The sequence below is a fragment of the Bubalus bubalis genome, chromosome 18 (assembly GCF_019923935.1).
Source record: "Bubalus bubalis isolate 160015118507 breed Murrah chromosome 18, NDDB_SH_1, whole genome shotgun sequence".
Classification (NCBI taxonomy): Eukaryota; Metazoa; Chordata; class Mammalia; order Artiodactyla; family Bovidae; genus Bubalus; species Bubalus bubalis.
The window spans coordinates 62916390-62937744 of NC_059174.1; the positions used below are offsets into that span (position 1 = coordinate 62916390).

General features: G+C 51.9%; 2 protein-coding genes across 4 annotated transcripts in view; both read left to right on the plus strand.

Moving 5' to 3' along the window:
* LOC123464553 (leukocyte immunoglobulin-like receptor subfamily A member 6) overlaps positions 1-21355 on the plus strand; it is a 69348-nt gene that overhangs the window by 37792 nt on the left and 10201 nt on the right. The gene's annotated exons all lie outside the window — the stretch shown is intronic.
* On the plus strand, positions 8815-14320 carry LOC123464548 (leukocyte immunoglobulin-like receptor subfamily A member 6). The gene is made up of 7 exons (XM_045163633.1): positions 8815-9071; positions 9223-9258; positions 9435-9719; positions 9852-10154; positions 10372-10683; positions 10894-11196; positions 12281-14320. Exons 1-7 carry the CDS (start codon positions 9038-9040, stop codon positions 12400-12402), a joined length of 1395 nt encoding a protein of 464 aa, XP_045019568.1. The 5' UTR covers positions 8815-9037; the 3' UTR covers positions 12403-14320.

Below are 21355 nucleotides of genomic sequence, written 5' to 3' on the forward strand. Positions count from 1 at the left end.
AGTGGGCAGGCGTGTTGTCTGGGTCTGCAGTCTCTTCGTGTGTGTGTGTGTGTGTGTGTGTGTGTGCGCTCGCTCAGTCGTGTCCAACTCTTTGTGACTCCACAGACAGTAAACCGCCAGGCTCCTCTGCCCAGGGATTCTCCAGGCAAGAATACTGAGGTGGGCTGCCATGTCCTTCTCCAGGGGATCTTCCCCACCCAGGGATCGAATGCGAGTCTCTGCACTTCCTGCGCTGGCAGGCAGATTCCTTACCCCTGAGCCGCCTGGGGAGCCCGAGTGCAGCCTACCATCACTCCGTTTCTCTCATTCCAAAAGGGCGCCAGATACCTGCTTACCCTTCTCGCTTTTCCCTGTGTATGTGGACTATCAGGGCTTCCCAGGGGGCACTAGTGGTGAAGAGCCCACCTGCCAGCGCAGGAGACGTAAGAGACTTGCGTTCAATCCCTGGATCGGGAAGATCCCCTGGAGGAGGGCATGGCCACCCCCTCCAGTATTCCTGCCTGGAGAATCTCATGGACAGAGGAGCGTGGCAGGCTACAGGCCGTGGGGTTGCAAAGAGTCGGACACGGCTGGGCGACTTAGCATGCACATGAGTTAACTATCATTTCTGTTTTCCATTTCTGGTCTCAGTGTGACACATTTCAGAAACTTTAATCAGCGCTTTATGCAGGATGGCAGATGGGGAAGTCCCAGCCCTCATCTCACACAGAAACACTGATAAACCGGGTTTATTTGCGCCTCATGACCTTTATGCAAACTGCAGAATTCAGCTAGTGAGCTGCAACACCTCGGATGAACAGAAAACCGAGAACTATTTTGAATGGATAAACGGAGGAGGTTCTGTTTCCCTGTCTCCCCTCCCACAAGCTGGCGCAGTTCAGCACTGAGAGGACCCTCCTTGGGCCCAGGCCCCTCCTCCCCGGGAGGACGGTGGGTGCAGCTGCGCCACGTCCCCAGGCTCCAGGCCGCTACCTCAGAGACCACCTTGCTGCTCAGCTCACAAGAGCACCAGGCCACAGACACACGTGGGGTCGCAAAGCAGGAAGAGAAGGGACAGGGCTCTGTGTGGCTGGCTTGGCCTCGGGGGTTACAGGAGCACGTGGTCCTCAGACTTCTCCCTCAGGGCAGGGGCACAACGGGGCGGGGGCACAGCATCGTCTCCCCGGACGGGAGGGCGGGGGAGCCTCATGTCACAGAGCATGTATCAGAGGCTCCAGAATCTCTAACTCGGCTGGGGACAAATCCCACCATAAATCCGAGAGGAGGCAGCTGCTTCTCCCAGCGTACAGACACCAAAGCAGAGCCACAAGAAACACCGAGAACCAGGAACCATGGCTCTGCCAAGGGCAGCATAGACGCCCCAAGAACTGGGAACCGACTCTGCCCAAGGCAGCAGAGAAACTGCAGGAAAACAGGAAATCTATGAGCTTCCTTGTTATGGAAAGTAATTGTCCCGAAGCAGCTCAGTGAACTGATCTTCCACAAGGTGCCCAGAGCACAGAAGGGGAAAGGACAGTCCCTTCAATAAACGGTGCTGGAAGAGCCAGATGACAGCCAGCAGGAGGGTGAAGCTGGACCCTCAGCTCACACTATACATGAATCATCTCAAAAGGCAGCAGAGACTTAAACACAGGGCCTGGAACCATGAGAACAAGAGGAAGACACAGGGGGAGCGTCGGGACATGGGTGTGGACAAGGTTTCTTTGGATATGACACCAAAAGCACAGGCAGCAAAGACAGAACCAGGCCAGGGGAAGTCCGGTAAATAAAACCCACCCAGCAAAGGAAACAGTCACAGGAAAGGCAATGGGTGCAAGAGGAGATGTGTGCAAACCACACATCTGACTTGGAGCTACTTCTCAAATATACAAGGAGCTCACACAACTCAACCCAAAGTAACACCAACCCAGTTTTTAAACGGGCACAGGACCTGAACAGGTATCTCTCAAAAGACGATGTCCAAATGACCAAACAGACATGGAAAGGTGCTCAGCATCCACCAGTCCTCAGGGGAGCACACGCCAGAGCCAGTGAGATGTCACTGCACGTGTTACAGACACTTGACTCCTAGGAAAAAGACAAGTGCTGCCAAAATGCAGAGAGAAGAGAACCTTGTGCATGGTCGTTGGTAAGGCAAATCGGTGCAGCCACCGTGGAAAACAGTGTGGAGTTTCTTTAAGAAACTAAAAACAGAACTACCGTATGACCCAGCAATTCCACTCCAGGGTATGTATCCAAAGAAGTCAGGACCTCACAGACGTATCTGCATTCCTGTGTTCTGCAGCGCTGTTCCCAGTAATAGGATGCGGCCACAACCTGGATGTCTGTCGATAGATAAATGCACAAAGAAAATGCCAGACACACACACACACACACACACACACACACACACACACACACAATGGAATCTCACTCAGCCTTTAAAAAAAAAGGAATCCTCCTTTTAAAACAACTTGGGTGAAGCTGGAGGACATTATGTCGAGTAAAGTAAGCCAGACACAGACATGCAAACGCAGCAGGAGCTCACTGAGTGTGGAATCTAAAACAGACTCAGGGAAACGGAGGAGAACGTAGTCCCCAGAGGCTGGGAGGGGGGATAACGGGGAGGTGCTGGTCACGGGGAACAAAGTTTCCTGGACAGCGATGAGTAAGTTCTGGAGACCTGATGTGCAGCAATGTGACTAGAGCTGACTGTACTCTACTGTAGACTCAATCCTGCTCAGAGGGTAGCCCAGAAGAGTCCTCACCAGACCCACAGACCAAGGTGAACTACAGGAGCTGATGGACATGCTAATTATAATTGGCATGACTGCAGTACTTATTTCACAGCGTAGACAGAAGTCAGAACGTCAAGCTGTGCGTGTGGAACAGATACAATTTTTGTCGATTCAGTTCAGTTCAGTTCAGTTCAGTCACTCAGTCATGTCTGACTCTTTGCAACCCCATGGATCGCAGCACACCAGGCCTCCCTGTTGATCACCACTCCCGGAGTTTACCCAAACTCAGGTCCATTGAGTCTGTGATGCATCCAACTATCTCATCCTGTGTAGTCCCCTTCTCCTCCTGCCCTCAATCTTTCCCAGCATCAGGATCTTTTCAAATGAGTCAGCTCTTCACATCCAGTGGCCAAACTATTGCAGTTTCAGCTTTAGCATCAGTTCTTCCAGTGAACACCCAGGACTGATCTCCTTCAGAATGGACTGGTTGGACCTCCTTGCAGTCCAAGGGACTCTCAAGAGTCTTCTCCAACACCACAGTTCAAAAGCATCAATTCTTCAGCACTCACCTTTCTTCACAGTCCAACTTTCACATCCATACATGACCACTGGAAAAACCATAGCCTTGACTAGACGAACCTTTGTTGGCAAAGTAATGTCTCTGCTTTTGAATATGCTATCTAGGTTGGTCATAACTTTCCTTCCAAGGAGTAAGCGTCTTTTAATTTCATGGCTGAAATCACCATCTGAAGTGATTTTGGAGCCCAAAAAATAAAGTCTGACACTGTTTCCACTGTTTCCCCATCTATTTCCCATGAAGTGATCGAACCAGATGCCATGATCTTAGTTTTCTGAATGTTGAGCTTTAAGCCAACTTTTTCACTCTCCTCTTTCACTTTCATCAAGAGGCTTTTGAGTTCCTCTTCACTTTCTGCCATAAGGGTGGTGTCGTCTGCATATCTGAGATTATTGATATTTCTCCCAGCAATCACGACTCCAGCTTGTGTTCATTCAGCCCAGCGTTTCTCATAATGTACTCTGCGTATAAGTTAAATAAGCAGGGCGACAATATACAGCCTTGACGTACTCCTTTTCCTATTTGGAACCAGTCTGTTGATCCATGTCCAGTTCTGATTGTTGCTTCCCACCTGCATACAGGTTTCTCAAGAGACAGGTCAGATGATATGGTATTCCCATCTATTTCTGAATAATCCACAGTTTATTGTGATCCACACAGTCAAAGGCTTTGGCATAGTCAATAAAGCAGAAATAGATGTTTTTCTGAAACTCTCTTGCTTTTTCGATGATCCAGCGAATGTTGACCATTTGATCTCTGGTTTCTCTGCCTTTTCTAAAACCAGCTTGAACATCAGGAAGTTCATGGTTCATGTACTTTGAAGAATTTGGAGCACTTCTTTACTAGCATGTGAGATGAGTGCAATTGTGCAGTGGTTTGAGCATTCTTTGGCATTGCCTTTCTTTGAGATTGGAATGAAAACTGACCTTTTCCAGTCCTGTGGCCACTGCTGAGTTTTCCAAATTTGCTGGCTTATCGAGTGCAGCACTTTTTTTTTAAATTTTATTTAACTTTACAATATTGTATTGGTTTTGCCATATATCAAAATGAATCTGCCACAGGTTAGATGTGTTTCCCATCCTGAACATGTGTTTCCCATCCTGAACCCTGCTCCCTCCTCCCTCCCCATACTATCCCTCTGGGTCGTCCCAAGCATCCAGTATGGTGCATCGAACCTGGACTGGTGACTCGTTTCATATATGATATTATACATATTTCAATGTCATTCTCCCAAATCATCCCACCCTCTCCCTCTCCCACAGAGTCCAAAAGACTGGTCTATACATCAGTGTCTCTTTTGACTTTCACAGCATCATCTTTCAGGATTTGAAATAGCTCAACTGGAATTCCATCACCTCCACTAGCTTTATTCAAAGTGATGCTTCCTAAGGCCCACTTGACTTCACATTCCAGGATGTGTGGCTCTAGGTGAGTGATCACACCATTGTGATTATCTGGGTCATGAAGATCTCTTTTGTACAGTTCTTCTGTGTATTCTTGCCATCTCTTCTTAATATCTTCTGCTTCTGTTAGGTCCATACCATTTCTGTCCTTTATCAAGCCCATCTTTGCATGAAATGTTCCCTTGGTATCTCTAATTTTCTTGAAGAGATCTTTAGTCTTTCCCATTCTGTTGTTTTCCTCTATTTCTTTGCATTGATTGCTGAGGAAGGCTTTTTTTTTTCATCTCTCCTTGCTATTCTTGGAACTTTGCATTCAGATGGGAATATCTTTCCTTTTCTCCTTTGCTTTTCACTTCTCTTCTTTTCACAGCTATTTGTAAGGCCTGCTCAGACAGCCATTTTTTGCATTTATTTTCCATAGGGATGGTCTTAATCCCTGCTCCTGTGCAAAGTCAGAAACTTCTATCCAGAGTTCATCAGGCACTCTATCAGATCTAGTCCCTTAAATCTATTTCTCACTTCCACTGTATAATCATAAGGGATTTGATTTAGGTCATACCTGAATGGTCTAGTGGTTTCCCCACTTTCTTCAATTTAAGTCTGAATTTGGCAATAAGGAGTTCATGATCTGAGCCACAGCCAGCTCCTGGTCTTCTTTTTACTGACTGTATAGAGCTTCTCCATCTTTGGCTGCAAAGAATATAATCAATCTGATTTTGGTGTTGACCTATAGAGTCTTCTCTTGTGTTGTTGGAAGAGGGTGTTTGCTATGACCAGTGCGTTCTCTTGGCAAAACTCTATTCGCCTTTGCCCTGCTTCATTCTGTACTCCAAGGCCAAATTTGCCTGTTACTCCAGGTGTTTCTTGACTTCCTACTTTTGCATTCCAGTCCGCTATAATTAAAAGGACATATTTTGGGGAGTGTTAGTTCTAAAAGGTCTTGTAGGTCATCATACAATCGTTCACTCTTCAGCGTTACTGGTTGGGGCATAGACTTGGATTACTGTGATACTGAATGGTTTGCCATGGAAACAAACAGAGATCATTCTGTCATTTTTGAGATTGCACCCAAGTACTGCATTTCGGACTCTGTTGTTGACCATAATGGCTACTCCATTTCTTCTGAGGGATTTCTGACCACAGTAGTAGATATAATGGTCATCTGAGTTAAATTCACCCATTCCAGTCCATCTTAGTTCGCTGATTCCTAGAATGTCGACCATCACTCTTGCCATCTTCTGTTTGACCACTTCCAATTTGCCTTGATTCATGGACCTGACATTCCAGGTTCCTGTGCAATATTGCTCTTTACAGGATCAAAATTTTCTCAATTATACCTCAGTAAAGCTGAAAAGGTTTTCTTTCATTTAATTACACCAGGCACGTTGGGAGTTATTCCATTTCTCATTTTAGGCACTTGCTCTCGTGCTTAAAATACGTATTTACATTTTTATTTCTGAACACGTATGCATCCTCCTCCTCCTTTGGAAAAGACAAAGTTCTGACGGTGCTTCACCTGAACTCTGGGTACTCATATACATGTGTGTGGGTTGTGCACGGCTCTCTCCATGCACACGTGTGGGTGTGTTTGTGCAGTCAAGCGTGTATCTGTGTACTTTTCCAAAGCTCATTTTCGGCCATGCATTCCTCTCTGTTGCATCTCCCTGTGTCTCTGCCATCTCTTAGTATTCCTTTCTGTGTGAAAACCGTCAATATCCAAGAACTTGCACCTCTGGAAATGCCTTCTTTCACGCTCAGTCTCTTTTTATCCAGTTGCTTGAGAACACTTCCTATTTGGAATCCAGCGTGTGACTCAAGTACTAGGAGAGGAAAACACTTGTCAAGGTTAAGGGCCCCATGCCCCCAGAGCCCTCCTCCTCTCTCAGGACCTGGTGCGTTGAGGCTGAGGCACGGCCCACAACGGGAGGCAGTGCGGAACCTCCTGGAAGCTGGGGATGTGCTCTGCATGAAGCTCTCACTTCTGCCCCTTGCAAGTACTCGGACTCAGGGGGAAGTCTTCCTGGTTGATTCCCTGACAGCGTGGCTCCAGTATCCTTTAGCGCCCCCTTTTGGTAGGGGGCAGTCTGCTCCCAGTGGGCTGGTCATTCTCTTGATAATCTGCGTTTTCCACTGGAAGTAGTTTCAGGACAATTTCAGGGCCTCAGTCCAGTCCCTCTTTTTTTTTTTTTTTTTAGGTGAAATTTACTTAGAATTAACTGTTTCAAATTTTATAATTCAGTATGAAATACTTTTAAAATTTAACCTTCAGTTTCTCATTTTACTATGAAAGGTCAAGATACGGATGATACTTCCATTTATTTTTAAAAATATGTAATTAATTAACCTATTTGTTGACGTCGCTGCCACACACAGGCTCTCCATTGCAGGGTGTGGGGTCTTTAGCCCAAGTGTGCCGTGTCTGGATCTCTGGCCGGTGATCCCGCCCGAGCCCCTAAGTAAGGAGCGCGGAGTCTCAGTCAGGGGCCCAGCGGGGCGGCCCTCAGGTGTCACGTGCACACGCATGAGTCCCAGCCCTTCGAAGGTCGGTTCTCGTCAGTAAAGGAGGCGCCGTTATTTGCTTCCTCAGCCGTTGCCGTCTGTCGTGAGCGTCTTCAGTCTGTCGTGAGCGTCTTCCCGTCTGACACTTACGACAGATAGCACACTGGCCCTCAGCACAGGCCCGCCTCTCCTGAATCTCCCTGTCTGCTCTCTGTGCTGCACTCTGGACCATTTCCTCAATGCCATACTCCCACTTCATATGTGGCCGCTCAACTGTCTTCTTCGCTGCATGACTTTTTAACGTGTTGAATCTACTGTATTGTTCACGTTGAAAATTTTTCAACTCTTTTCAGTGACCACCTGTTCTTCTACAAAATTATCCACATGCTTGCCTCCCTTTATTTTTCTGTGACCATGGCTCCCTCTGTGTGTCCACATGGGTGGAAACCTTCCTCTGACCTCCAGATGATCCCCAAGCCAGGGCCACACTGCCTACCTCACGTGCTTTCCTGTGGTTCCCCTCCATTTGGGTAACATTCTTTCTGCCCTGGTCTGTGGCTACGTGTTTCAGAAACACTCTCCAAGCACGTCTCAGCATTAGGAGCAGAGGAGGCTCTGGGTGGGCACCACATTCACCCTCTTCGTGCAGTCTCAGTCTGCAGCCCTTCACGTCCACCCTCTCCTGCAGTCACCTCATCTGGAAATTGACCACGATGACGGCAGCAAGAGCCCGCAGCCCCACTGAGGGATGGGGTCGGGACAACAGGAGAGCAGGAACCTCAAGCGCAGAGAAAAAGGTCACCACCACCCCAGGTTACATGAGCAGCTGGCACACGTTTACAAGAGTATCTGTTCTCCAACAGAGTGAGAGCCCTGACCCTAATCAATACCCCCCTAAAGCTTGCAGGTGATGACAAGACCAGGGGGAGACTGTGCCCAAGGACCCTGGGGCCCCGAGGAGGCAGGAAGCACCCAGGGGCTTGTTCCCAGGAAGGCAGGCTGGACGGTGATGCGATAAAGAGAGACGCCCCTCAAGGGGGCTGTGACAGGGAAACCACACTCCGGGGCAGGAGAGGAGTCATTTCCTTCCTTATTCCGTGACCGTCTCCTCTGGGCTCTTGGCACATGGACTCCACTGAGCCCAGGGAGACGCTGACCGAGTGTCCCTCATAAAGAGCAGACTTGTGGACACAGAGGGGAGTGAGAGGGTGGGATGAGTGGAGAGAGTAGCATGGAAATGCGCACACCAGCTTGTGTAAAACAGACCACGGGGGAATGTGCTGTGTGACTCAGGGACCTCAAACAAGGGCTCTGTGACAACCTAGAGGGGAGGGAGGTGGGAGGAAGGGCATGTGACACACACGGCAGATCCATGCTGATGTATGGCAGAAACCAGCACCATATTGTAAAGTAACGATCCTCCAATTAAAAAAAAAAAAAAATGTGTCTCTGGGGATCTGAGTCCTGCAGGCAGCATGGGCTGGCATCCTCCCCGAAGCATCTCCAGGGCATGGTGACCCCATCCATGGTGAGGACCCCACAGGGACCTGATGACGGGTGGGCAGAGGAGGAAGCAGACCCCGACGCGAGGCTCGCACAGGGAAGGCCACGTCGTGGATGCCCTCTACTGGAAGGGGCGTCTCAGGAACACACTGGGACTGTCATGGGGAGGACGCCAGGCTTTCAAGAAGAGGCTGTTCCCCTTCCTGCGGGGACACTGATGTGACAGCCGCGTAACAGGAAGCCCCAGCCCCGGAGAGGACACACCCTGTGGTCTGTCTGTCCGTAGGACACCCAGGTCTCCTCCATCGTCACAGCCTGGACCGCAGGGAGGAGACGCCATGGCCCCCACGCTCCCCGCCCTGCTCTGCCTTGGTGAGATGGGAGGGGCAGGGGGAGCCCTGGTCTGGAAAGACCCCCCAGTCAGCCTACTCCGTCAGGGGACCCCAAGACCCAGGAGGCTCCCGGGGCAGAGAGGCAATGCTTAGGGTTGAGGGCAGAACTCTCACAGGTCGCTCTCTTCCAGGGCTGAGTGTGGGCCTGAGGACCCCGGTGCAGGCCGGTGAGTCTGTCCTAGGGCCCAGCTCCGTCTTCTCAAGGGGACAAGGGTCACTCCCAGGCCATGGGGAGGGGGAGGGCAGCTCAGGGTTCATGCACGTACAGGGACTCTGGGAGGTCTGGGCTGACGGTCGGGACCTGGAGGGACGCCTGGTGAGTCCACATCTGATTTCTTTCCAGGGACCCTCCCCAAACCCACCATCTGGGCTGAGCCGGGCTCTGTAGTCCCCTGGGGGAGCCCCGTGACCATCTGGTGTCAGGGGCCCCCAGGGGCCCAGGAGTTCCATCTGGATAAAGAGGGAAACCCTGTTTTCTGGGACAGACAGAAACCCCCAGGTCCCGGGGACAAGGCCAGGTTCTCCATCCAATACATGGGACAGGTCCACACAGGGAGCTATGACTGCTACTACAGAACCCCCGCTGGCTGGTCAGAGCGCAGCGACCCCCTGGAGCTGGTGGTGACACGTGAGGGACCCTCGGGGGCCTTGGGCTCTGCCCTCGGGAGGGGGTCTGCTCTCAGGGGGTGTCCCTCTCACAGCCCAGCCCTGGGGAGGGAGGGGGAAGCCCCACAGATCCAGCTGCCTCCTTCTCTCCTAGAACGCTACGTCAAACCCAGCATCTCAGCCCTGCCGAGCCCTGTGGTGACCTCAGGAGGGAACATGACCCTCCAGTGTGCCTCCTATCAGGGATTGAACAGATTTCTTCTGACCAAGGAAGGAGAAGACAAGTCCCCTCGGACCCTGGATGGACAGCGAACCCCCAACGGGCGGATCCAGGCCCTGTTCCCTGTGGGCCCCGTGACCCCCGGGCACAGGTGGACGTTCAGATGCTACGGCTCTAACAGGGACACCCCCCGGGTGTGGTCGGCCCCCAGCGACCCCCTGGAGCTCCTGGTCCCAGGTGAGGAGTCCCGTCCTGACTGAATACATTTGTGCAGACAAGACAACGTACTGGGGTCTCTGCTCCCAGGGGAGCCCCTGTGAGAGGGTGGGGAGAGGAGCGTGGGGCTCACAGGACAGACACACAGACTGAGACACGGCCAGACCTGGGGCCGGGCCGGGAGAGGGGGGTCCACAGGGGAAGCAGTCCCAACAACCCAGCGTGTGTCTCTCCCCAGGGCTGTCTGTGAAGCCCTCCCTCCTGACCGCACAGGGCCCTGTCGTCACCTCTGGACAGAACGTGACCCTCCAGTGTCACTCTGACATCAGCTATGCCAGATTCGCTCTGTCCAAGGAGGGTGGACAGGACCTCCCCCAGCGCCCTGCCCGGAGGCCCCAGGGGGAGCTCTCTCAGGCCGACTTCCCCCTGGGCCCCGTGGGCACCATCCACGGGGGCCGGTACAGATGCTATGGTGGACACGGCCTCTCCTCCGAGTGGTCGGCCCCCAGCGACGCCCTGGAGCTGCTGGTGGTAGGAGAGGAGCCAGCGGGTCAGTAGGGGACCTGACTCTGCACAGGCCCCACCGGGGAGCCTCAGGGGTGATGCTGGGACCAGGGGGAGGGGTCCCAGGGAGGGGACAGAGAGACGGGGTCGGGGAGAGGAGAGACTCTGAGAAACAGAGACAGCGCTGAGGGCCAGGGAGGCCCATGGAGTCTCACTCAAACCAGGCCCGACGCCCGCACCCCCTTCCTCTCTGCAGGACGGCTCAGACACAGACCCTCCCTCTCGGTGCGGCCAGGCCCCTCGGTGGCCCCGGGGGAGAATGTGACCCTGCTGTGTCAGTCAGGAGACAGGACGGACACCTTCCTTCTGTCCAAGGAGGGGGGAGCCAATCGCCCCCTGCGTCTGCGCACCCAGGACCAAGACGGGCGGTACCAGGCCGAGTTCTCCTTGAGCCCTGTGACCTCAGCCCACGGGGGCACCTACAGGTGCTACCGCTCACTCAGCACAGACCCCTACCTGCTGTCACAGCCCAGTGAGCCCTTGGCGCTCGTGGTCTCAGGTGAGCCTCAGTCTGTCCCTCTCACTCAGCAGCTCGGGGCCTGCCCTGGGAGTGCCAGGTGGTGTAGGAGGAGGCACTGAGGGAGTGGCCCCCTGAGGGAAGGGACTCGGAGCCTGCGCCCCGCCCCTTCCTCCCACACTGGGGTCCCAGAGGGGCAGGTGGGCAGTGCGAGGGTCTCGGGGAGGCCACAGAGCCCTTCAGGGCAGAGGGGGGTGAGGTGGGGACCCCAGGTCAGCCCAGCGTACGCCTTCCTGGGCTCATTCCCAGGACCCAGTATCACAGCCACAGATCCAGATCCGAACCTGGGGACTCTCGGGGCTCTGTGCTCAGGGGAGACAGCCCACCCCAGGGCGCTTTAACATTCTTTGGGAGGACAAGGCCCCTCAGATTGTCAAGGGGCGGCGGGGAGTCAGGCAGAAATGGCGCCGGAGCCACAGGCTGCAGGGGCCTGAGGCTGCTGCATGGGGTTCAGTCTGTGGAGAAGCAAGTCCGCCCCCACCGCATCCTGCCCCCGGAGGCTGCAGGGATCACCTCCGCCCATGGGCAGAGTCCAGCTGGCAGACACAGAGGGCTGAGCGAGCGTCTATAGGGGGAGGTGGATCCGTGGGAGCCACGGTTGGGTCCCACCCCGGGACCCCACAGACCACTGATCAGGGGCGGGGTTCCACCCCAGCACCCTGCAAACACCACTCAGGGGCGGGCCCCACCCTGGGGCCCCACAGACCACTGCTCACGGGGGGCCCACCCCGGGACCCCACAGACCACCGCTCAGGGGAGGGCCCCACCCCACCCTGTGCTGTTGGAGCTCCTTCAGCTCAGGGTCCTGATAGGAACGTCTGAGACAGTAAGATAGACAGACCCCAGGAGTCTCCCGAGGAGGACACGGCCCACCCAGAGCCTCCCTTCAGGACACTCGGGCCGGCTGACACCCTCCCCCAGCACCGCTGTCAGACCCGCGAGTGTGAACGAGGACAGCGTCCCTGTCGGGTTGGGCTCGGGGCCGCGTCTTCTCACGGGAGACGGGTGCCCTGGGCACACACAGTGGGTAACGGGGCCAGCGCTGACCTGTGCGCCCTCACCCCAGACTACACGGTGCAGAATCTCACCCGGATGGGCCTCGCGGCTTCGGTCCTGCTGCTCCTCGGGATCCTTCTCTGCCAGGCTCGGCACGACCACGGAGGAGCCCGAGACCCAGCCCGGAGCTGAGCACCGGGACCCCGCACTCCCCAGAGCTCAGGAGCCCGGGAGGGGAGCTTCTGGTGTGGGAGCTTCTGGATGAGCTTCTGACCCCGGGGGAGAGATGAGCCGCAGGGTGGGAGGAGGCCCAGGCGTCCCCAGGGGACTTGGCCTCTGCTCATGGGGCCCCCTCCCTCCTGGGGAGGACGCCCCGGCTCCCGGCTGCTCTCACCCCTGGACCGAGGCGCATCCCACATGGCAGGGGCGGGTCGTCACCCTGCACGCCCTCAGGCTCTGTCCACTTGCATGGAGGACATGAGCTTCATTGTTCATGCTCGCTGTCTCTGGTGTGCACAATGACCTCCATCTCTTCTCAGAAACAGAACATCGTTTAAGTAACTGAATAAATGGGTGGAAGTGGGGCCCGTTTGGAACAGTTGGATCCTAAACTCTTCCCTGAGCCCCCTCTGGACCACTCACGCCCCTCCTCCTCGTCAGAGGACACCCGCTGTAGTTTCTCCAGAAACACTGTCAGTGTGAAGGGACACCCTGGTGTTTGAAGTGACGGTCAGGGCTATGCTGGTAAATGAGCTCAGGAATACATCATTTTGTAAAGAGCAACGATATGGGGTTTCCCTGGTGGTGAAGAGTCTGCCAGCCAATGCAGGAGACACGGGTTCAATCTGTGATCCTGGGGGACCCCACGCGCCAAGGAGCAAGTGAGTCTGTGAGCCGCAGTGACTGAGGCCGGCACGTCCTGGAGCCCACGTGCTGCAGACAGGCCAGTGCTGCAGACGCCCAGACACCGCAGCGAGGGAGCACCCCGCTCACACAACCAGACACACCCCCGCAGCAACACAGCCCCGGCACAGACAAAATCAGCAGGCAATACATGCTTAAAGAGCCCAGTGTGAACTGTGTGTCTCCCCTGGGGCAAACGCGCTCCGTGGCCAACTTCAAGGTGCCTGGGTGAAGGCCGGTGGGAAGGAAGGAGCAGGTGGACTATCCTAGTCTGGTGCCGCCAGACTGGCACAGCCTGTGAGTCTGGTGCAGCCAGCCTCCACCGATGGCCCCACGTGCCCAGATGTGTCTTCTCATTACAACCACATAGGATCGTCTCCACCTCAGTTTTATGCCCCAGGTTCCCTGAAATGAGATGCCCACCTCCTAGTTCATCTGTAAGAGAGGGAAAGAGAAAACGATGGATGAGACAAGGCTGACTCTGACGAATCCCAGCACATCACGGGCAGGGGTACTCATCAGCCCGGTCAATCTGGAGAGTCGACAGCAACTCTCAGTTAAAGGGCAGAGAGACAGCGCTGGCCCACAGTTGTATAACCCAGAGGAAGATGCGTGCACGGCCACGCGTGTACAAGCAGAATATGGACACGTGGGTTGTTCACGTGGGAAAAGTCGAAATCACTTTCACTAAAATGAATGGTTTGGTGTATATATATGCAACATAATTTTACACAAAAAATGCACAAAGCTGGATTGTTACAGGAACACAACTCAGTTTTCAAGCATGATGGTGAATAAGTGAAACACGACTGTAGGAGTCCAGTGCATCACATCAAATTCAAAAGGCAAAAACATGGGACTCAATACATAAAATAAGTAATGAGACGGGAGGAACAAGAGCTGCTACCAGGTTTCCCTGGTGGCTTGGCGGATAAGAATCCAGCCGCCAACACAGGGGACGCAGGTTCCATCCCTGCTGAGAGAAGATCCCGCGCCAGCCGCAAATGCTGAGCCTGCGGGCCCAGAGCCCTGCCCTGCGAGAAGACACGTCACCAAAGCGAGGAGCCCAGGCACCGCAGCAAAGAGAAAAGCTTCCTGAGCTCAGCTCAATGGGAGGAAATCCCCTGGGCAGCGAGGAAGACCCAGCACCGTCCTCTGTCCCTCAGGCGTGTCCAACTCTGTGACCACATGGACTGTAGCCAACCAGACTCCTCTGTCCGTGAGATTCTCCAGATGAGAATACTGGAGTGGGTTGCACTGCCCTCCTCCAGGGATCTTCCCCACCCAGGGATCGAACCCAGGTTTCCCGCATTGCAGGCAGATTCTTTACCGTCTGAGCCACGAGGGAAGTCCAACACAGCCAAAATTAATTAATAATTAATTTTTAAAATTGATACCTCAGAGATACAAAAGTTTATACGAGAGTACTAAGAACCACTGTGTGCTGAGCCATCCAACAGCAAACCTGGAAGACACGCACGCGTCTCTAGAGACACACAGCCCGCCAGAACGGAGGCAAGAAGACCCAGACAGCCTGAACAGACCGGCCACTGGAAGTGACACAGAATCTCTAATAACACCAATGAAAACTCCATGCAAACCAGAGGCCAGAACTGGATGCCTTCATGGACGACTTCTACCAAACTGACAAAGAGGAACTTCTATGACCCTCTTCACACTCTCCCAGGAGACTGAAGAGGACGAAACGCTCCCAGAGTCTTTCTATGAGCCACCGTCACCCCGGTACCTAAACCACACAGAGGCACAACCAAAAAAGAAGTTACAGAACAGAGCTCTTTATGAACATAGATGCAAAATGTGAAACAAAATATTAGCTAACCAAATTCAACAACACACAAAAAGAATCACACACCATGATCAAGTTGGATTCATACCAGGGACACAAGGATAATTCAACATGTGCAAATCGATCAATGTGAATTGCCACATCAACAAGAGAAGAGACAAAACAACATGCTCATCTTAATAGGTTCAGAGAAAGCACTGATAAAATGCAACATCCTTTCATCATAAAAGGTCTCGCCAAAGTGAGTAGAGGGAACATATCTCAACATAACAAAACCGATTTATGACAAGCACACAGTCAACACAGTACTCAAAGGTAACAAGCGGAAAGCCTTCCTAGAGCTCTGGGACAAGGTAAGGACGCCCACTCTCACCATCTGTGTTCAACACACCACTGGAAGTCCTAGTCATAGCAATCAGGCAAGGAAAAAAAAAAAAAAGGATTCTACTTGGGGCAGGAAGGAGGCAAAACTGTCCCTGTATGCAGATGACGTGGTACTCCATTTACAAAGCCCTGAAGATGCACACACAAACTCCAGAACCGAGGGAGGGGGCATCCGGTCTGCGGAGTGGGCAGGCGTGTTGTCTGGGTCTGCAGTCTCTTCGTGTGTGTGTGTGTGTGTGCGCGCGCGCGCACATGCACACGTGCTCAGTCGTGTCCAACTCTTCGTGACTCCACAGACAGTAACCCGCCAGGCTCCTCTGCCCATGGATTCTCCAGGCAAGAATACTGAGGTGGGCTGCCATGTCCTTCTCCAGGGGATCTTCCCCACCCAGGGATCGAATGCGAGTCTCTGCACCTCCTGCGCTGGCAGGCACATTCTTTACCCCTGAGCCGCCTGGGGAGCCCGAGTGCAGCCTACCATCACTCTGTTTCTCTCATTCCAAAAGGGCGCCAGATACCTGCTTACCCTTCTCGCTTTTCCCTGTGTATGTGGACTATCAGGGCTCCCCAGGGGGCACTAGTGGTGAAGAGCCTGCCTGCCAGCGCAGGAGACATAAGAGACTTTCGTGCAATCCCTGGGTCGGGAAGATCCCCTGGCGGAGGGCATGGCCACGCCCTCCAGTATTCCTGCCTGGAGAATCCCATGCACAGAGGAGCGTGGCAGGCTACAGGCCATGGGGTCGCAGAGTCGGACACGGCTGTAGTGACTGAGCACACACACTAGTTAACTATCGTTTCCGTTTTCCATTTCTGGCCTCACTGTGACACATTTCAGAAATTTTAATCAGCGCTTTAAGCAAGATGGCAGATGGGGAAGTCCCAGCCCTCATCTCGCACAGAAACACTGATAAACCGGGATTATCTGGGCCTCATGATTTTTATGCAAACTGCAGAATCCAGCTAGTGAGCTGCAACACCTCAGATGAGCAGAAAACCGGAAAGAAACACTTCAAAAGGATAAACGGAGGACGTTCTGTTTCTCTGTCTCCCTTCCCGCAAGCTGGCGCAGCTCAGTGCTGAGAGGACACCCCCTTGGGCCCAGGCCCTCGTCCCTGGGAGGACAGTGGATGCGGCTGCACCACATCCCCAGGCTCCGGGCCGCTGGCTCAGAGACTGCCTCGCTACTCAGCTCACAAGAGCACCAGGCAGCAGACACAAGTGGGGCCACAAAGCAGGAAGAGAAGGGATGGGGCTCTGTGCGGCTGGCTCGGCCTCGGGGGTTAGAGGAGCACGGGGTCCTCGGACTTCTCCCTCAAGGCAGGGGCTCGACAGGGTGGGGGCACAGCATCGTCTCCCTGGACGGGAGGGCGGGGGAGCCTCATGTCTACAGAGCACGTCTCCAAGGCTCCAGAATCTCTAACTGGGCTGGGGGCAAAATCCCACCACAGGTCCGAGCGGAGGCGGCTGCTTCTCCCAGCGCACAGACACCAAAGCAGAGCCACAAGAAACACCAAGAACCGGGAACCGTGACTGTGCCCAGGGTGGCAGAGAAACCCCGAGAACCAGGAACCATGACTCTGCCCAGGGCAGCAGTGAAACTGCAGGAAAATGGGAGATCTACAAGCCCCCTTATTATGGAAAATAATTGTCCTGAAGCAGCTCAGTGAATTGATCTTCCACAAGGTGCCCAGAGCACAGAAGGCGAAGGGACAGACCCTTCAATAAACGGTGCTGGAAGAGCCAGATGACAGCAGGCAGGAGGGTGATGCGGGACCCTCAGCTCACACTATATGTGAAATCATCTCAAAACGCAGCAGAGACTTAAACCCAGGGCCTGGAACCATGAAAGAACAAGAGGAAGACACAGGGGGAGCGTCGGGACATGGGTGTGGACAAGGTTTCTTTGGATATGACACCAAAAGCACAGGCAGCAAAGACAGAACCAGGCCAGGGGGAGTCCGGTAAATAAAACCCACCCAGCAAAGGAAACAGTCACAGGAAAGGCAATGGGTGCAAGAGGAGATGTGTGCAAACCACACATCTGCCTTGGAGCTACTTCTCAAATATACAAGGAGCTCACACAACTCAACCCAAAGTAACACCAACCCAGTTTTTAAATGGGCACAGGACCTGAACAGGTAGCTCTCAAAAGACGATGTCTGAATGACCAAACAGACATGGAAAGGTGCTCAGCATCCACCAGTCCTCAGGGCAGCACACGCCAGAGCCAGTGAGATGTCACTGCACGTGTTACAGACACTCGACTGCTAGGAAAAAGACAAGTGCTGCCAAAATGCAGAGGGAAGAGAACCTTGTGCATGGTCGTTGGCAAGGCAATCCGTGCAGCCACTTTGGAAAACAGTGTGGAGTTTCCTTAAGAAACTAAAAACAGAACAACCACATGATCCAGCAATTCCACTCCAGGGTATGTATCCAAAGAAGAAGCCAGGACCTCACAGACGTATCTGCACTCCTGTGTTCTGCAGCGTTGTTCCCAGTAGCAGGATGCGGCCACAACCTGGCTGTCTGTCGATAGATAAATGCACAAAGAAAACGCCAGACACACACACACACACACACACACACACACACACACACACACACACAATGGAGTCTCACTCAGCCTTTAAGAAAAGGGAATCTCTTCTTTTGAGACAACAGGGGTGAAGCTGGAGGACATTATGCTGAGTAAAGAAAGCCAGACACAGACAGGCAAACGCAGCAGGAGCTCACTGACCTGTGGAATCTAAAACAGACTCGGAGAAACGGAGGAGAACGTAGTCCCCAGAGGCTGGGAGCAGGGATAATGGGGAGGTGCTGGTCATAGGGAACAAAGTTTCAGGGACGCCGACGACTAAGTTCTGGAGACCTGATGTGCAGCAATGTGACTAGAGCCGACTGTACTCTACTGTAGACTCAATCCTCCTCAAAGGGTAGCCCTGAAGTGTCCTCACCAGACTCGCAGACCAAGGTGAACTACGGGAGCTGATGTACACGCTAATTATAATTGGCATGACTGCAGTACTTATTTCACAGTGTAGACAGAAGTGAGAACATCAAGCTGTGCATGTGGAACAGATACAATTTTTGTCGATTCAGTTCAGTTCAGTTCAGTCACTCAGTCGTGTCTGATTCTTTGTGACCCCATGGATCCCAGCACGCCAGACCTCCCTGTCCATCACCACTCCCGGAGTTTACCCAAACTCATGTCCATTGAGTCCGTGATGCCATCCAACCATCTCATCCTCTGTAGCCCCCTTCTCCTCCTGCCCTCAATCTTTCCCAGCATCAGGATCTTTTCAAATGAGTCAGCTCTTCACATCAGGTGGCCAAACTATTGGAATTTCAGCTTCATCATCAGTCCTTCCAATGAACACTCAGGACTGATCTCCTTTAGGATGGACTGGTTGGATCACCTTCCAGTCCAGGGGACTCTCAAAAGTCTTCTCCAACACCACAGTTCAAAAGCATTAATTCTTTGGTGCTCAGCTTTCTTTATAGGCCAACTCTCACATCCATACATGACTACTGGGAAAACCATAGCCTTGACTAGACGGACCTTTATTAGCAAAGTAATGTCTCTGCTTTTTAATATGCTGTCTAGGTTGGTCATAGCTTTCCTTCCAAGGAGAAAGTGTCTTTTAATTTCATGGCTGCAATCACCATCTGCAGTGATTTTGGAGCCCCCAAAAAATAAAGTCTGACACTGTTTCCACTGTTTCCCCATCTATTTGCCATGAAGTAATGGGACCAGATGCCATGATCTTAGTTTTCTGAATGTTGAGTTTTAAGCCAACTTTTTCATTCTCCTCTTTCACTTTCATCAAGACGCTCTTTAGTTCTTCTTTGGTTTCTGCCATAAGGGTGGTGTCATCTGCATATCTGGGGTTATTGATATTTCTCCCAGCAATCCTGATTCCAGCTTGTGCTTTCTCCAGTCCAGCATTTCTCATGATGTACTCTGCATATAAGTTAAATAAGCAGGGGGACAATGTACAGCCTTGACATACTCCTTTTCCTACTTGGAACCAGTCTGTTGTTCCATGTCCAGTTCTAACTGTTGCTTCCTGACCTGCATACAGATTTCTCAAGAGGCAGGTCAGGTGGTCTGGTATTCCCATCTCTTTCAGAATTGTCCACAGTTTACTGTGATCCACACAGTCAAAGGCTTTGGCATAGTCAATAAAACAGAAATAGATGTTTTCTGGAATGCTCTTGCTTTTTCGATGATTCAGTGGATGTTAGCAATTTGACCTCTGGTTCCTCTGTCTTTTCTAAAACCAGCTTGAACATCTGGAAGTTCATGGTTCACATATTGCTGAAGCCTGGTTTGGAGAATTTGGAGCATGACTTTACTAGCGTGTGAGATGAGGGCACTTGTGTGGTAGTTTGAGCATTCTTTGGCATTGCCTTTCTTTGGGATTGGAATGAAAACTGACCTTTTCCAGTTCTGTGGCCACTGCCGAGTTTTCCAACTTTGCTGGCATATTGAGTGCAGCACTTTCACAGCATCATCTTTCAGGATGAAATAGCTCAACTGGAATTCCATCACCTCCACTAGCTTTGTTCATAGTGATGCTTCCTAAGGCCCACTTGACTTCACATTCCAGGATGTGTGGCTCTAGGTGAGTGATCACACCATCGTGATTATCTGGGTCATGAAGATCTTTTTTGTACAGTTGTTCTGTGTATTCTTGCCATTGCTTAATATCCTATGCTTCTACTAGGTCCATACCATTTCTGTCCTTTATTGTGCCCATCTTTGCATGAAATGTTCCCTTGGTATCTCTAATTTTCTTGAAGAGATCTCTAGTCTTTCCCATTCTATTGTTTTCCTCTGTTTGCATTGATTGCTGAGGAAGGCTTTTTTAGCTCTCCTTGCTATTCTTTGGAACTCTGCATTCAGATGGGAATATCTTTCCTTTTCTCCTTTGCTTTTCGCTTCTCTTCTTTTCACAGCTATTTGTAAGGCCTTCTCAGACAGCCATTTTGCTTTTTTGCATTTCTTTTCCATGGAGATGGTCTTAATCCCTGCTCCTGTACAAAGTCATGAACCTCCATCCATAGTTTATCAGGCACTCTGTCTATCAGATCTAGTCCCTTAAATCTATTTCTCACTTCCACTGTATAATCATAAGGATTTTGATTTAGGTCATACCTGAATGGTCTAGTGGTTTTCCCCACTTTCTTCAATTTAAGTCTGAATTTGGCAATAAGGAGTTCATGATCTGAGCCTCAGTCAGCTCCACGTCCTGTTTTTGCTGACTGTATAGAACTTCTCCATCTTTGGCTGTCAAGAATATAATCAATCTGATTTCAGTGTTGACAATCTGGTGATGTCCATGTGTAGAGTCTTCTCTTGTGTTGTTGGAAGAGGGTGTTTGCTATGACCAGTGCGTTCTCTTGGCAAAACTCTATTAGCCTTTGCCCTGCTTCATTCTGTACTCCAAGGCCAAATTTGCCTGTTACTCCAGGAGTTTCCTGACTTCCTACATTTGCATTCCAGTCCCCTATGATGAAAAGGACATATTTTGGGGGGTGTTAGTTCTAAAAGGTCTTGTAGGTCTTCATACAATCGTTCAGCTTCTTCAGCATCGCTGGTTGGGGCATAGACTTTGATTACCATGATATTGAATGGTTTGCCTTGGAAACGAACAGAGATCATCCTGTCGTTTTTGAGATTGCATCCAAGTACTGCATTTCGGACTCTCTTGCTGACCATGATGGCTACTCTATTTCTTCTGAGGGAATCCTGCCCACAGTAGTAGATATAGTGGTCATCTGAGTTAAATTCACCCATTCCAGTCCATCTTAGTTCGCTGATTCCTAAGAATGTCACCGTTCACTCTTGCCATCTTCTGTTTGACCACTTCCAATTTGCCTTGATTCATGGACCTGACATTCCAGGTTCCTATGCAATATTGCTCTATACAGCATCAATTTTCTCAATTATACCTCAGTAAAGCTGAAAAGGTTTTCTTTCATTTAATTACACCAGGCACGTTGGGAGTTATTCCATTTCTCATTTTACGCACTTGCTCTCGTGCTTAA